At 47.3% G+C, this 15,872-nt stretch overlaps 1 protein-coding gene across 2 annotated transcripts in view; it reads left to right on the top strand.

The window, feature by feature from the left end:
- Positions 1-3,513: 3,513 nt before the first annotated feature.
- Positions 3,514-15,872, top strand: part of RYBP (RING1 and YY1 binding protein) — an 89,791-nt gene continuing 77,432 nt past the window's right edge. Inside the window, exons 1-2 of one of the 2 annotated variants that reach the window (XM_051851475.2) lie at positions 3,514-3,761; positions 4,572-4,697. In XM_051851475.2, coding sequence (XP_051707435.1) covers positions 3,730-3,761; positions 4,572-4,697 — 158 coding nt within the window. In that variant the 5' untranslated portion in view covers positions 3,514-3,729. Of the gene's footprint in view, positions 3,762-3,864; positions 4,069-4,571; positions 4,698-15,872 lie in introns of those variants that run through there. The other variant, XM_051851474.2, reaches the window with a different exon arrangement.

A 15,872-nucleotide genomic window follows, 5' to 3' on the forward strand; every position in this document is an offset into this window, starting at 1 on the left:
TTTTCTCCCAGGCAACCCTCACTTTTTTAGGGAAGTCCCTCCTCCACCAGCTGCAGGAACCTGCTCCCTGCTTTAATACCCGCTCACCTTGCTTCTTGTATGGCGCCTTTATAGCGATTGGCACATGGTAATTAATTATTTGCACAGGGTCTGGTTTTTCACCTAGAATGTAAACTCCAAAAGGCCAGGCATGAAGCCCCTTTTGTGTACCTGGTCTTCCAGTCTCTGGCATGGGCACGGCACCTTAAGACATTATTGTTAAACGGAAAAATCAGTATCTTCAACACATGGATGCCAGGCACTGTTCTGGGCACTGGAGCCTAACGGGGGTCACAGAAAAATAAATCCTTGCATTATGGAGCTCATGGTGAGTGAACTGCAAGCTATGGAGATGGTGATCTGTGCTCAGCACAGCAGGAGAGGGGCACAGAGACATAAGGACAGTGTGGGCTGGCATGTGAAATGCTTAGGCTGTGACTTCTAGGAAATGCATGAAGGAAGCGAGCAGCTGGCAGTACGCAAATCTGGGGAGAGCCTTCCCGGCCGAGGGAAGAGCAAATGCAAAGGCCCTGAGGCCTGAAGATAGCAAACTGCTCCAGGGACAGCAGAGCAGCCAGTGGGGGGGGGGGGGGCAGCGGCAGGGAACTCAATGTGGCAAACAGACTCCACACACAGTCTTCTCATAGGTCCTATCTACCTGTGGAATCATTTACAGCAGGCATTTCTGGGGGAGGGTTTCTTAATAGCCTCTACTCTCAAAACCATGGGTTTCAAGTAGTGCTTCCTTCCTTCAAATGAAACATGCAGTCTGTTTAAGACAGGAAACCGAGGAGCAGCAAGGGGTTGCCAGCTGTCACCTGTTCCCTCACGCCTCACGCCCCACGGGGACCAAGGCCAACACCTCGAGGGATGGTCTGCTCCCTACTTGGCTCAGGCTGCCACCTACCCACTCCAGATCATGGTGCCTGAGCCATTCCCTTCTAGAGCTCGCTGCTCCAGAAGTGGTGCCACGTGGTTCCTGTAACTTCCTAGACTTCCAGCGGATGCTAACCTCGTACATCTGAACACTATGAGAGCACCCACGGCCACACACACCTGATAAGCTGTGGTTCTGAGAAGTTCCTAGAAATTACTTCTCCATTCCGGAACTTCTTTTTTCTTAAAATAATTTTTAAAATCATTTCTTTTTTTGGAATAGGCAACACTATGCAAAGATACAAAAAGACATAGTCAAAGAAGTCCATTTCCTACGGATAAATACGCTGTTACATGCAGTGCAATTCTACATGCTTAAACGAACAAAAACTGATGTAGGTGACAATGTGGATGAAGATTCCAGATACTGTGTTGAGCAAAAGGTGCCATCCCAACACAAGAGTGCATCCCCGGGGACCCCTGCATATGACATTTATGAACAGGCAAAACTGAACGTTGAGGACAGAAGCTGGAACAGTGAGTGGGGAGTAGGGGGACTGGTGATTCACTGGTGATTCACTGGTGTTAGTGAAATGGCTCATCTTATCTGTGGTGCGATCTATGCCCTGGACATGATCCTGGGCTCTAGCCCCCTGCCACTGCCATTGCTGGAAGCCAGGTGGCCACGTGGCCCAAGCACCGGTGTCAGCTCCACCCCCACCCTAAAGGGATTCATTGCTGCTACTTCGAAGCCCTCCTCAAAGGTTTAACAGGACTTGTTGGTTAATATTTGTCTCTCTGTCTCTCCTTACACTCTCCTTTCTCTCTTTCTCTCTTTCTTTCCTTCTTCGCCTCATCCCTGTCGGGTTTTCCCCAATAAACCTCTTCCTTTACTCCAGTGTTTGGAGTGTTTTGCAGTGGCCTTACAAGATGAAAATGCTCTGCTTTGGTCTGGATGGTGGGTCCAGGCACAGAGCTGCTAATGACAATCTGTGTATTTCCCTCTACATAGATGGTACTGGTAAAGTCAGCCTGCTGGTCGCTACCTGTGGCTCCCTTCTACCCAAGTTCCCTCCCCTGAGGTCACTCTTCCAGCTGGCATTTCTTAATGTCCCTTTTCATGCGCAACCTTCACGCCAGGGGCAGAGTCCTGGAAGCATGCCAGGCAGGCACGGGAGGCCATGGCTAGCGAGCTTGGCCCTTCACTTCTCGGCTCTCTCTTCTTCCTCCTACCCTCCGTCCCCTCCTAAGGGAGGCAGCCGGGCCAGCCCTGGAGGCTGCTGCTGCCCCTTGCTAAACTGTTGCTCCTTGGGCCCTCCAGGGTGTGCCGGCCTGGAGAGAACGTGATGTGCTGATTGAGCTTATCGAGGACACAGTCCCTCCCTCCTTTATTCTCTCTGTTGGGAGCCTTTGAGCTCTCCAGGGACTTTCTGCTCCCTGCGGGCTCTCCTGTCCCCTGTGCCCCTGCTTCCCTTCCAGGGCCAGTGCTGAGGACAGCTGACCTGTCTTATCTTTCCTCCACACCCCATTCCCATCTCCCTAGGTCTGGCATCAGCTATAGCCCTGTCCCATCCCCCATCTGTGCCTCTTTTCTTATCAGCCAGGGTCCTCCCCCTGCCATGCCTCCCCCAGGGCCCGAGGGGTAAGAGGACCCGTGACGTGACTCCCGTTCAAGTCAATTTGGCAAGCATTCTTGGAAGTGGGGCAGAAACTGATGGGTACTACCTGTTCTTCAAACATCTCCCAGCGCGGGGAAGCACAGCCAGGGCCTAGCCATACCCGCTCCCTACCCAGTGCCTGCCCAAGTGCCAGGATCTCACTGCGCGCTTTCCACGCATCTGTCTCTAAGGAGAAGGGTTATTAGCCTCATTTTGGAGACACAAGGTTAGAAGGCTGGCCTGAGGTCGCCACGATTTCAATAGCAACTTCCCTAGGGAAACGCCTTATTTAGGCGCCCGGGGGTCCGAGAAGTCAGAGCTCCGCGGCCAGCCCCGGGCAGTGAATTACGCCACACCCTTTCTGCAGAGTTCCCTCCCGCAGCGGGGGCCCCGGAGGGCTGCGGGCTAGCGTCTCGGCGTGGGGGGGGGGGCAGGGACTCCCGGAGAGGCAGCTACAAAGCTCCGCGTGGCAGAGGAACACAAGGGCGCAGGGGGGGCCCGCGGGCTCAGCGAAGCCCCGCGGTCTCCCGGGGCGCAGCAAGCCTCGAGGCGCTGCGGGCGGCGCGGCTGTGGCCAACCCCCACCGCGCGCGCAAACTGCCTGGAACTACTTCCCCGGAGCGGCTGCGGGGCCCAGGGCCGCGCGACAGCCGCACCGGGCGGCCGCGCGGGGCCCCGAAGCCCGTTGCCGGCGCCCGGGCGCGGCCACGTGCGCCCCGCCGAGCTCGCACGCTCCGCCGCGCCGGGCCGCGGGGCCAGCGGCAGGCACGCGCGCCCCCAGCGCGCACACACTCCCGGGCACGCACACCGACGGCCCGGCCCACGTCCGCCACGCCCCGCCCTCCCCCGCGCCCCGCCCCCGCCCTCGCGGCCCCGGCCGCCGCCCTGCCATTGGCCGCCAGGCGCGTGACGCGCGGCGCCCGGCCCCGCCCCTCGTCAGTCACTCGGCGGAGGCGGCGCTGGCGGGGACTAGTCTCGTCCGGAGACTGGCGGCGGCGGCGGCGGCGGCGGCAGCGGCCGGAGCTCGAGCCCCAGCGGCTGAGGGAGGGCGGGCGCGGGGGAGGGAGGGGGGCCGTTCCGCGACGACTCCCCGGACGGCGTTTCTCCTCCGAGCGGCGCGGGTTTCGGCTTGGGGGGGGCGGGGGTACAGCCCATCCATGACCATGGGCGACAAGAAGAGCCCGACCAGGTACCTGCTCGGAGCCGAGGGGCGGAAGGGGAGGGCGGGCTGGGGGCGGGCGGGGGCCGGCGACGACTAGGCCCCGGAGCCACCGGGCGGGGGGAGGCGCTGCTAAGATGGAGATCCGGGGGCGGGGAGGCGGCGGCGGCAGCGGCGGGCGGCGGCGGCGGGAGGCGGTGTCGCTCCTGCCCGGGGCCGGCGGCCGTGCGCGCCGCAGCCATGGCGGCTCCTCCTCAGCCGCCCTCCTCAGCCGCCGCCGCCGCCGCCGCCGCCGCCGCCGCCGCCGCTCCTCCCAGACAAAGGGAGATTTAACCAGGTGGGGAGGGAGGGAGGGCGCGAGCAGGGGAGGGGAGCGGGAAGGAGCCGGCCCACTCCCCGCCGCCGGCCTCGGGCTGCCCCTGCGCGCCCCCTCCAGATCCGGCCCGCGGCTCCCCTCGCGGCCCCCCCAGCCCCGCGCTCGGGTCCACAAGTCCGCCCGCTTCCTGCGCCCGCCGCGGCCCTTCCCGGGGCGCCGCCGCCGCCTGGCGAGCGCGAGGCGATCCGGCCCGGCCCGCGGCCGCCGCGGCCGGCGGGGGCGCCCGGTTCCCGTGCCCGCCCGGTTCCCGTGCCCGCCAGCCTGCTCGCTCGCTCGCTCACTCGCTCGCCCTTCCAGTTCCCGGGAAGGGGGGTGGGTGGGTGGTCGCGCGGGCGAAGTTTCCAGCGCCGGATTCCTGCGAAATTACGGCGGCTCACAGCGCCTGTGTTTTTGCTGTCTCTCCCTCTTTTTCCCTGCTCTCGGTCTCTTCCCTCCCCTTCCCCCGGCTCCCGACTCCTCCGAAGGCCGAAAAGACAAGCGAAACCTGCCGCCGATGAGGGCTTTTGGGATTGTAGCGTCTGCACCTTCCGAAACAGCGCTGAAGCCTTCAAATGCAGCATCTGCGACGTGAGGAAAGGCACCTCCACCAGGTACCTGCCGCTCTGTGTTACCTTTGTTGACGGACTCGGCCCGCGGTGCGGGGACAGGGTCCTGAGCCGGACTTTGCTGCCCTCTTTCCAACTTGTTGATTGCGGCCTTCGTTGCCTTTGGGGGTGGCTGATGCGGTGGTGTGGGTTCCGTGTATTTCGTGTGGGTGCATTGCCTCGTGTTGCCCGAATGATTTATGGGAGGGAGTTTTTCCCAGCTTAACTTCACACAGCCTGCATCTATTTGACACTTGTGTCCATTGGCTTGGAAGGAGAGGAGAGAGCGGCACCATGGCTGCGGATTTGGGACAGGAACCTTTTTATTTATTTTTGCCATGTGCGGAGTGGCTTTGCTTTGCTTGCCCTAAGTTATTTTTCTCTGAGCAGTTTGGTGGTGGTGGTAGTACAATAAGGCTGATTGAGCTTTTCTGGTAGGGAGCTGCAAATGTCTGTTACTTTCTTGCACTTGAAAATGACTGTTGGGGTTTGATAAGGAAAGTGCATTTTTTTCTTTTTTTTTGGCTGAGCTGTTCAGTTTTTTTCCCCCCGTGGTGGTGGTTGTTTTGAGACTGTTTATTTGTTTTTGATGAGCTTACACCGATTTTGCAGAATGGTGAAGAGTGACTGTTGAAGTCTGTGTTTAAACCTTCATTATAATAAAGAATGTTGAAAGAATTCCTTTCCATTTCGATGAGGTGGTAAACTGCAGGTGTTATCAAAACGAGTTCAGCAACTTTAGATTGGACATTTAGATACACTTGGAGAGAATGTCAAGACTGGCTTTGTGGTCTGTTGGTCATCTTTTAACTTCTATCTGGAATTTGTTTCAGTAGTGTTAGAGTTGAAGTTAAACTGTTGGTCGCATTTGATGGACTGACATTGAAGGTGCGAGAGTGAGAGTGAGTGCTTGGTGAATAGAAGTTCTTGGGGACTAAGAATTGATTTCTTTGAGTCTCCTAGTCTCCTTCCACAGGTCTTCTGGGCTTGAATTGGTGGCATTCCTCTGTGACTGTGTAGTAGTACCCTGCATGTCCAGCTGAACATTGTTCTCTTGGCGAAATGAATGTATCCTGTTAAGGTTTCGTTGCTTCATTTATATCTGGTATTAAATAGGATATTGGGCAACCTGAAGGAATGTAACTCTGAGATTAATTGCTCTCATTACTGGTAGAAGAGTTCTGTGAATTCCACTAACTCTAAATAATGGGACCTTTGAATAAAAATACCCAAGAACTACAAATATTTCCCCCATAAGTAGTTTTTAAAGTAAACGCATGTCAAATTTTTGTGTTCGTGGCTTTGTAGGTTTTGTTTTGCTGTCTTCAAAAGTGGGAATTCCATCGAATGGCATGAAAGTTTAGAAATGTATTTGTTATTTAAAGCAATGATGATTGTGTAGCATCTATGAGTAATGTTTTTTTTTTTTTTTTTTTTACGTGTAGAATCCCTCAGAGGCCAAACCTCTTTATTGTGGTTTTGCTTTGAGTGTTACTGTAGATGATGTTCAAGTAAATGACTAGGAAACTCAGAAGAACTTGAAAACCTTATTGATGAAGAGAAACTTAAACCGAATTCCAAGAGTTCATATCTGATTTAATGCTGGGAATAATTGTAACGAAATGCGTTTCAGTTTCTACATGTATTTTTAAAAAACCTGACTCATCAACTTTTTGGAAACATGGGGAAGGCTTTGACTTTAAAAATAACATATATGCTTAAACTTCTTTCGGAGCCACAGATGACAGTAAATTAACATTATTAAACCATTAGATTTTTAAGAAGAATATTTTGGAGGGTTCACGAATAGGATAATCCACCTAACTTACTATCTTCAAGAGTTGTTGTGTAACTTTGATGTCTGTTATTGGGTAGGATTTGAACACAGATCTGAGGACTTATATTTATAATACTCTCACCTGACCAAATTGGTTTCATTTTGGTTACTGCCAGTACATATATTTTGCTGTTTTCAGTTCTATGTAGAAGTTATTAGTGACCAGAACGCGAGTAACATTTTGGTTTTCTTATGTTATAAATGGGCTTTATGTGGAGAAGTGCATTTGACAGATTTTCATTCTGTCCTATCCAGTATGGTGTTGGCTAAGTACTCTGGTACTGCTTATTGCTATGTTTTCTGCTTGGGCCTTTGCCTTGTAATTTTCTTTTTCTTTCTTTCTTTTTTTTTTTTTCTTTTTTGGTATTTCAAAGTCTTGGTATGAACTTGACATTTTCTGTTTTGGGTAGTAGTGATCAGACTTTATTGATGTCAGTAAAAGACATGATAATACTGGGTTTGGGATATTGGGTAATGGGCAAAATTTGTGATTTTAGAATAATGTGTTGACTGTCACAGAAATTGGTTTTACTGCTTGTTTTTATATTTCTGGTAGCCTTGGCTAGTTGGCTAGCTGGTGGTTATTTAGGAAATTGTGGCCATTTTTGTTACTGTTGTCTCATCGTCTACCAGTCAATCAAGGAGACCTGTGCTGAATTAGTGGTAGTCCAGTAGGACACAGAACTGTATTTGCCCTTTGAAGATAAAGTTGATATTCCTCAGTGTGATGAGAAAAAGACTGCCATTCATTCAAACAACATTTATTAAGTTCCTAGGATGTGAGAGATAGTACTGAAGACATTGGGAATGAGGGAGTATCAAAAGGTTGGTGGGACATGTACCCAGATGCTCATTAATTCAATTACAGACATGCTACTGGAGCTATAGATAGGTGCTGTAGAAGTTTGGAACAGTTTGGCTTGGCCAGTTAGAAGGGTCCCCTCCCTCCTATTTCTTATGGACAATGACAATTGGTTTCTACAAAATCACCTGCCAGCTTTTCATCACTGTTGCCATGTGCATCAGATATATAATTATTTGTTGAATTTATTTACACAGAGAGCATGTACACACTTGCTCCCATCTCCTAGATCGCTCTCCAAATGCCCACAGTGATGGGTTGGGCTGGCCCAAAGCCAGGAGCTGGAAGCTCCATCTGGGTCTCCCACGTGGGTGGCTAGGACTCAAGTACTTGAGCCATCATCTGCTGCTTCCCAGGGTGCACTTTATCAGGAGCTGGGACTTGAGTCCAGGCACTCTGGGATGTGGACATCCCAATCCAGTGGCTTAACCTCCAGGCTGAACACCTGCCTCAGCATCAGATGTGTTAATTGTGCAGGTGGAATTGTGAAGGAAATTTAGAATAAGATGAGTTTTCTCTTTGGAACAACTTAAAGCAGGTGAAATGAAAGTTAGAAGGTCCTAAGAACCACAATGAAGGAAGGACACTTAATAGGCTACTTTGAGGCTCAGTGGGTAGTCGAGATCTATATTTTAGATCTGTTATCAATTTTATTTGGGTCATTGATACATTTACTTTTTCAGCTATACTGTCTCATTTTCTAACCCTTGCTGGTTATGATTTTTAGCCTTTGATCATGGAGGGGGAGGGATAGGAGATTGGAAGGTTGCTTCCCCACCATGCCGCTATATATATTCCAAGGTTTTCAAGGTAGAAGATAGGGTATGTATGTAAGATGGCAGGTGGGTGGGTAAGAAATACTATCTCTTTCCAGTGTGATATCTAAAGTAGCAGTCTTTTTAAAAGTTGGTACTCAGGATATGAATTGAAGGGTTAAAGAAACAGTGGTTTTGTGTTTATTCAATAACTCCATGATTCTTGGAAATTCTAATGTTTGATTTTTCCTCCCTCCTCAAATTCAGAATCATGGTTATGATCATGGTTATGATCTTTGCTAGAAGTTTAAAAAACACCTCATCCTGTGATACTTTTCAGATGGGAAAATTTGCTTAAAGGAAAGGAGTTAGGTAACTACCCTGGGAGCAGAGCCAGGCCTGTTAACCTGCATTTCCTGGTATTCCTTAAGAGTGGTTCTGCTCCCCAGGTCCCGCTGGTTTTATTGTAGCGTTTGTCTTTCATAACAGTTCCCTGTAAAATACATCGAAAAATTACTTCTGTCTTCCAACGCATCAAAGCTTATCAAACCTGTCACCCTCAAAGCTGGTACAAAAGCTGGTACAGTTTTAAAGATTACTCTTATCCAGAAGTGAAGTAATAATTTATTTTGTATTTGCTGTTGCATTGGACTTACTGATTTATTGGTACTGACTTGATCTTATGTGTACTTGGTGACCCTAAAGTAAATTACCTGGGTAGTTGTGGTCATTTGACAAGTTTTTATTGAGCATACTGCCATCTAGGCTGTGGATATAGGGTAAAGACAGGTCCCTGTTCTCATGCAGTTTAAAATACCATGGAGAGACAGAGAAAATTAACAAGCAAACAAATAAGTTCAACTAGTGACAAGTGCTGTGAAGAAATGAGAGCAGGGTAAGGTGCTGTAGTGATGTGAGCTGGTGGAGTGACCACTTAAAAGACAATGTTGAGATAGACATTTGGCTTTTTTGGTAAGCAGCAGTGCTACTTTCTTTTGGAGCCAGAGGATAGTTCTTGGCATAGACTTACCTGTGCCATTTAGAAAGCTCATTTGGTTCGGACCTTTAGAGTTAGAGCCTCTGTACAGCTTACATGTAAGCTTAAAGGTTTGATGGACTTAGAGGAAGTAAGCGCATTTTGGTAACTGACACACAGGTTCTTAAAGAGAACCAGAAGCCCCAGTACACTATCTCCACCTCTTGCTATCTGATTTCTAACACTTGAGATTAGTTTCATTTGTTTTTGAACTTTGTGAGTCATACTGTATGTACATTTCTGGGTCTGGCTTCTTTCACTCATTATATTTGCAAGATTCATCATGCTGTTGTGTTGTTTTGTGCTTTGCATTCAGATCTTTATACTAGATTCTGGAGAGAAGATCCCTCTTCACTCTGTGTTCAACAGTTGTCTCCTTCCTCAGTAGCATGAGTCCATACATCTTTATGTGAATGGAATGAAACCTGCTGTGTACAACTTTGTAGAAGTCATACCAGGAGTCAATTTTTGCTTCTCATAAGTGGGATTGTTCATCTGTCATTTCTGTTTCAAGGCATTGGTTAAACACATGGAAAATTCTTGCTTTCAAGGAACTTAACCTGCTTGTTGAAAAGATAGCCAGTGTAATAAAGCACCCAGGGATGTGAACATCCTAGGAGGGATGGAATGAGTGAGACAGGGGAGAACCTTTGAGGAGGTTAGAGACAGACAGGCTGGACCTTTACCCAGGAAGACCTCTCTAGGTCTTAATCGAGGCCTTCATGATTCTTCGATGTAGAATTTATTGTCCAGGCTGATTCCAAGTTAGTTTTTTGTTCCCCCCCTCAACCTCATTTTAAACTGTTCACTCTATTTGGATGATGCCATCTACACCTTTTCACTTGTCCCTTAGACAAGTGATTTCCTGATACGTTTCTTAACCACCCATCCACTTCCTCCATGCATGCATCCATGGAACAGACCAGCCCACCTGCTTCCCTAGGCTTCTCTCCACATGGAAAACCTAAAGACAATTTGAATTTCACAGATTGAAAAATAGTTCATCTATCTTAGTGCTTCTAAAATGCCAAACAGATCCCGTCCCATTCCTGCTTAATTATATCCTGCTTGTTACTGCCTTTAGGATAAAACCAAAATTGTGAGTGTCAGAGTGGGCTTGTGATTTGGTCCTTTATTGTATCTTTCTCTAGAATTTTTGCAAGCAGCCTATAACAGCCCCATACAGCATGTGTGTGTTTTGTATCAAACCGCTTATTGTTTTCTGAGTGTGTACCAGGATGTCTCACTTTCATACCTTCACATCCTTTTTTTTTTTTTTTTTTTTTTTTTTTTTGGTATTCTGAAATGCTTTTGCTTGGTTTTGAGTCCAGGCTGACTTTTATTTCTCCTTCTAGATGTCTCAGGAAATCCATCTCCCTTGAGTCATGCAAACCCCTGTTAACAATACTTAACCTTATTATTATTTGATTTCCAACCTGCCTTTGTTAGGTTGGCACCTCTTTGGAGGGCAGGGACTTTGTTTTAGCTTTATTTTCTTGTGTCTATTACAGTAGTTGGCACTTGGTAGGGTTTCAGAGTGTATAGAATAAATGAATACGGGGGAAAGGAGTTGTGTTTAACAGTTGTAATAATTGTTCTTTCGTATTAGTGCATTTGTCTTGTGTGTTCAATGTTTATGGATTAGAGGAAAGTTTTCTTTGTAAAGTGTGCCCTTAAAAGTAGTATTCTTGCTTTTCTGATTTTTGTTTTTAAAGATTTATTTATTTTGAAAGTCAGAATTACAGGGAGAAGAACAGAGATTCCATCTGCTGGTTCACTCCCTACATAGAAGCAATGGCCAGTGCTGGGCCAGGCAGAAGCTAGGAGCTCCATCTGAGGTTCCCACATGGGTGGCAGGGTCCCAAACGCTTGGGCTGTCTTCCTCTGCTTTTCCCAGGCCATTAGCAGTGAGCTGGATTGGAAGTGGAGCAGCCGGGACTGGAACTGGCACCCATATGGGATGCCAGCATAGCATGCTGCAGCTTTACCACAATGCCAGCCCCCTGGTTTTGCTTTCTAAACAAATATTAGTTCGAACTTAAAAACAGAACCAAAGCTTTGCAGCCTGTAAGCAGTGAATTTAAAGTACTTTTGGAGTGGTTTTGAGCCTCAGAGCTTTGGCAGACTTACCTAAATGACATTGACTATGACAGTTCTCTATTCCTGTTTGGTTGCCCATTTGGTAATTTCAGTAGCCAGAAGTCAAAGTCTGGAAATAAAACAGGGGATCAGTGACATACACAGCCAATTTGGAGAAGTCTCAAGTAAAGTAGGATAAGGCACTAGATTGGTGTGTTTGTAAGCTGACACCTAAGGTGAGATATTAATGGTTACAGAACATTGAGTATTGCTGGGAATGCTAGTGCTGTCCATTGTGTTTCCGTGTTAGTATACTCAAAAGTTGATAGTTGACCTTGTTATACTTAATAGTCCTACATTGGGTACACTACTATTCTGTTCAACTGTTTGGATTGGTTACTTCTGTTAAATCTTGACTCATTCACTTCATTCATTTATTTAGTTGTATTTTTAGCTCCATGCAGTGATTGATAGAGACTGAGGTGCCAAGAATGAATTCTCAGTAAAAGCAAAGCAAATACCAGTACTGTGTTACTCAGAAATCATAAATAGGGGCTCGCGTTGTGGTGCAGTGGTTTAACCTACTGCTTGGGATTCCCACTTTGCGTATCAGGGTCCTGGTTTGAGACTTCACTGTTCTGCTTGTGGTATAGCTTCCTGCTTATGTGCTTGGGAAGGTCCCTGATGCAGTGCTTGGTCCAGAATTGGCTGTTGTGGCCATTTGGGGAGTGAACCAGTGGATGGAAGATATCTCTCTTTTCCTCTTTTCATTCCTCCTATCAAATACATAAATATATTTTAAAAAATCATGACTAGTTGTAATCACAAGGTAAATAGATGAACATTTTATTTTTAAGTGTACTAGCTATGACTTCTCCTCTACCTCTGCCAGTATAGAAAAATCTGCTTAATATCCTGTGGTTATGAAAAGAAACCGAGTGGAAGGGATGTGTAAAAAACAATCTTATTTAAACCTTGCTCAATATGTGTTTCTACAACTTTAGAGCATTTAGAGCATTAGCAATACAACTTGAGATGAAACTTTGGGTAGGACAAGAAACTGAAGAGTGGTATATTGAATTTTACTCAATGCATGGTGGTAAGTAGGAGGGAAAAGTTAAATCTGGTGCCTGCTCTCTAAAAGCAGACCAGATTTTGTATGTATATTTTGTATGTATATTACAAGTTTTATTAACTGTTCTCTTTAATTTTTTTTTAAACAAAATTAAACGTTTACTGCCATAAGTAGTATGAGATTAGTTAAGGTTATGAGACTAGGGATACAACTTGAGCTACTTTAAGCCAAAAAAAACAAAACAAAATTTTCTGGTTTACATAGCCAGTATAATGATAAGTATACCATTCTGAATTTGGAATCAAAGTAAGAACTGCAAGAATCAGAACTCCTGTTTTCTTTTCTTTTCTTTTTTTTTTTTGACAGGCAGAGTGGACACTGAGAGAGAGAGACAGAGAGAAAGGTCTTCCTTTTGCCGTTGGTTCACCCTCCGATGGCCACTGCGGCCAGAGCGCTGCAGCCGGCGCACCACGCTGATCCAAAGGCAGGAGCCAGGTGCTTCTCCTGGTCTCCCATGGGGTGCAGGACCCAAGTACTTGGGCCATCCTCCACTGCACTCCCTGGCCACAGCAGAGAGCTGGCCTGGAAGAGGGGCAACCGGGACAGAATCCGGTGCCCCGACCGGGACTAGAACCCGGGGTGCCAGCGCCACAAGGCGGGGCATTAGCCTACTGAGCTGTAGCGCTGGCCCCTGTTTTCTTGCCTAATCTCTGACTCATTCTTGGTTTCTTAGAAGTTGGGCTACCATGATTGGTGAAACCTAATTCACTAGAATTTGTTAGTTGAAGAAGGAGATGGGTAGAGGGGACTGTGTTGTGGCATAGCATGTTAAGCAGCTGCTTGCAACACTGGCATTCTACATGGGCACCACTTGGAGACCTGACTACTATGCTTCTGATCCAGCTCCCTCCTGGTGTGCCTGGGAAAGTAGCAGAAGTCCTTGCACCCACTAGGGAGACCCGGAAGAAGATCCTGGTTTCAGCCTGGCCTTTGTGGCCATTGGGGAGTGAACCAGTAGATGGAAAAATCTACTCCCCACCCCCAAAACTCTGCCTTTCAAATAGGAAGATGGGACACCTATTAGGTGGACAGAAATTTGCTATCATAGTTTAATATACCATTTTTGTTACCAGGATAATATGTATGATCAGTTCTGACTTTGAACTACAATGATGGGCATTTGGCACAGTGGTTAACTCATCACTTGGGACACCTGCGTCCCATAACAGAGTGCTTGGTCTACATCCTGGCTCCTCCACTTCGAGTCCAGTTTCCTGTTAGTGAGCATCCTGGGGGGCAGCAGTGAAGGCTCAAGTACTTTGGGTCCTTGCCACTGACATGGGATACTCAGATTGAGTCCCTGGCTCTCAAGTTTGATGTGGTTCAGCCCTGGCTGCTGTGGGCATTTAGAGTGAACTAGCAGATGGATACTCTGTCCCTCTGTGAGTCTGCCTTTCACATTAAAGAAAGAAAATACATTTGAACTATAATAAGTTGTTGAAGGTGGGGGAGCTGTATTTCTGTCTGATGCCACCCCAGAATCTTGTAAATTACTTAAAAAGATGTTTATTGTGTGGGTAAAGGAGAGAAAGAATATCATTGGAGCTTGGTAAAATCTAAAGATACTGATGCTTTGAAGATTATTATTTAAAAAAAAAATTTTTTTTATTTGACAGGCAGAGTGGACAGAGAGAGAGACAGAGAGAAAGGTCTTCCTTTTCTGTTGGTTCACTCCCCATTGGCCGCTGCGGATCCGAAGCCAGGAGCCAGGTGCTTCTCCTGGTCTCCCTTGCGGGTGCAGGGCCCAAGGACTCAGGCCATCCTCCACTGCACTCCCGGGCCACAGCAGAGAGCTGGTCTGGAAGAAGTGCAACCGGGACAGAATCCGGTGCCTCGACCGGGACTGCTGGCGCTGCAGACGGAGGATTAGCCTATTGAGCCGCGGCGTCAGCCGATTATTTTTCTTTACATATTTTACTGAAATACAGTACACATACTAAGATACACATATAAGTGTACATATAAATGTAGGGTTTTTTTGTACTTGGTCACAACTCATGGCCAGCGCCCAAATTAAGAACAAAGCATTGGGTCCCATGCCGTAACAAGTGGGTAAAGCTGCCACCTGCAATGCCAGCATCCCATATGGGTGCCTGTTCCAGTCGCGGCTCCTCCACTTCTGATCCAGCTCTCTGCTATGGCCTGGGAAAGCAGTAGAAGATGGCCCAAGTCCTTGGGCCCCTGTACCTGCGTGGGAGACCCGGAAGAAGCTCTTGGTTCCTGGCTTTGGATTGGCCCAGCACTGGCTGTTGCGGCCAACTGAGCAGTGAACCAGTGGATGGAAGACCTCTCTCTCTCTCTCTCTCTCTTTGACTTTCAAATAAAAATAAATAAATCTTTTTTTTTTTTTTTAAACAGTATTATAGGTCCCCCCTCAGTTCTTTGTAACATGTGAATAAGTATACTGTCATTTGCATGGTATGATTCAGTGAAGCACTGTGTATAACTTTATACTGGATGATATGACACCCACACAATTTTTAAAATTTTTTTAAATATCTATTTAAGATTTATTTATTTTACTTGAAAGTCACAGTTACACAGAGAGAGGAGAGGCTTCCATATCTTAGCTATTGTGAATTGAGCTGCAGTAAACATGGGAATGCAGGTAACTTTCATATGCTGATTTCATTTCCTTTGGAGTCAGAGAGCTGGGTCATTTGGCAGATCTATTTTTAGTTTTCTGAGAACTCCCCATACTGTCTTCAAAAATGGTTGTACCACTTTGCATGTCCACCCATAGTCTATTGGGATACTTTTTTATTAGATTTTATTTATCTATTTGAAAGTCAGAGTTACAGAGAGAGAGGAGAGGCAGAGGGAGAGAGGGGTCTTCCATCCGATGGTTTACTCCCCAGATGGCCGTAACGGCCAGAGCTGTGCCGAACTGAAGCCAGGAGCCAGGAGCTTCTTCCCAGTTTTCCACGTGGGTGCAGGGGCCCAAGGAGTTGGGCCATCTTCTACTGCTTTCCCAGGCATAGCAGAGAGCTGGATTGGAAGTGGAGCAGCTGGGTCTGCAGTTGGCGCCCATATGGGATGCTGGCGCTTCAGGCCAGGGCATTAACCCACTGCACCACAGCGCCGGCCGCTTGGGATACTTTTTTCTCCACATCCTTGCCAGAATTTGTTATTTTTTTATTTTTGTATGACAGGCATTCTAATCTTTCTCATAGGTTATTTTCTTTTATAGCCTTTTTTGGTCATTGGTCTTTTGCACTTTAGTTATGAAGGTAATCTATACTTACAGAAAATTTGGGATAAAACAAAACAAAAAAAAGCACAATTTTTTTGCAATCTTGCCACTCAGAATTGTTTTATTCATTGAGCAATGTATTTATTCCTTGGATCCACAAATATTTGAGTAACTACAGGTTTCCAGGTGTTGTGTTTTAATATGCTATTTCATTACATTTTCAAAATGATTTGGGTAGTAGTTCCAAGTAAGTACAGTTCTTTCTGATTTTTTTTTTCATTTGG

Source organism: Oryctolagus cuniculus, chromosome 10 (genome assembly GCF_051225735.1).
Source record: "Oryctolagus cuniculus isolate XC-2025 breed Fujian yellow rabbit chromosome 10, ASM5122573v1, whole genome shotgun sequence".
NCBI lineage: Eukaryota > Metazoa > Chordata > Mammalia > Lagomorpha > Leporidae > Oryctolagus > Oryctolagus cuniculus.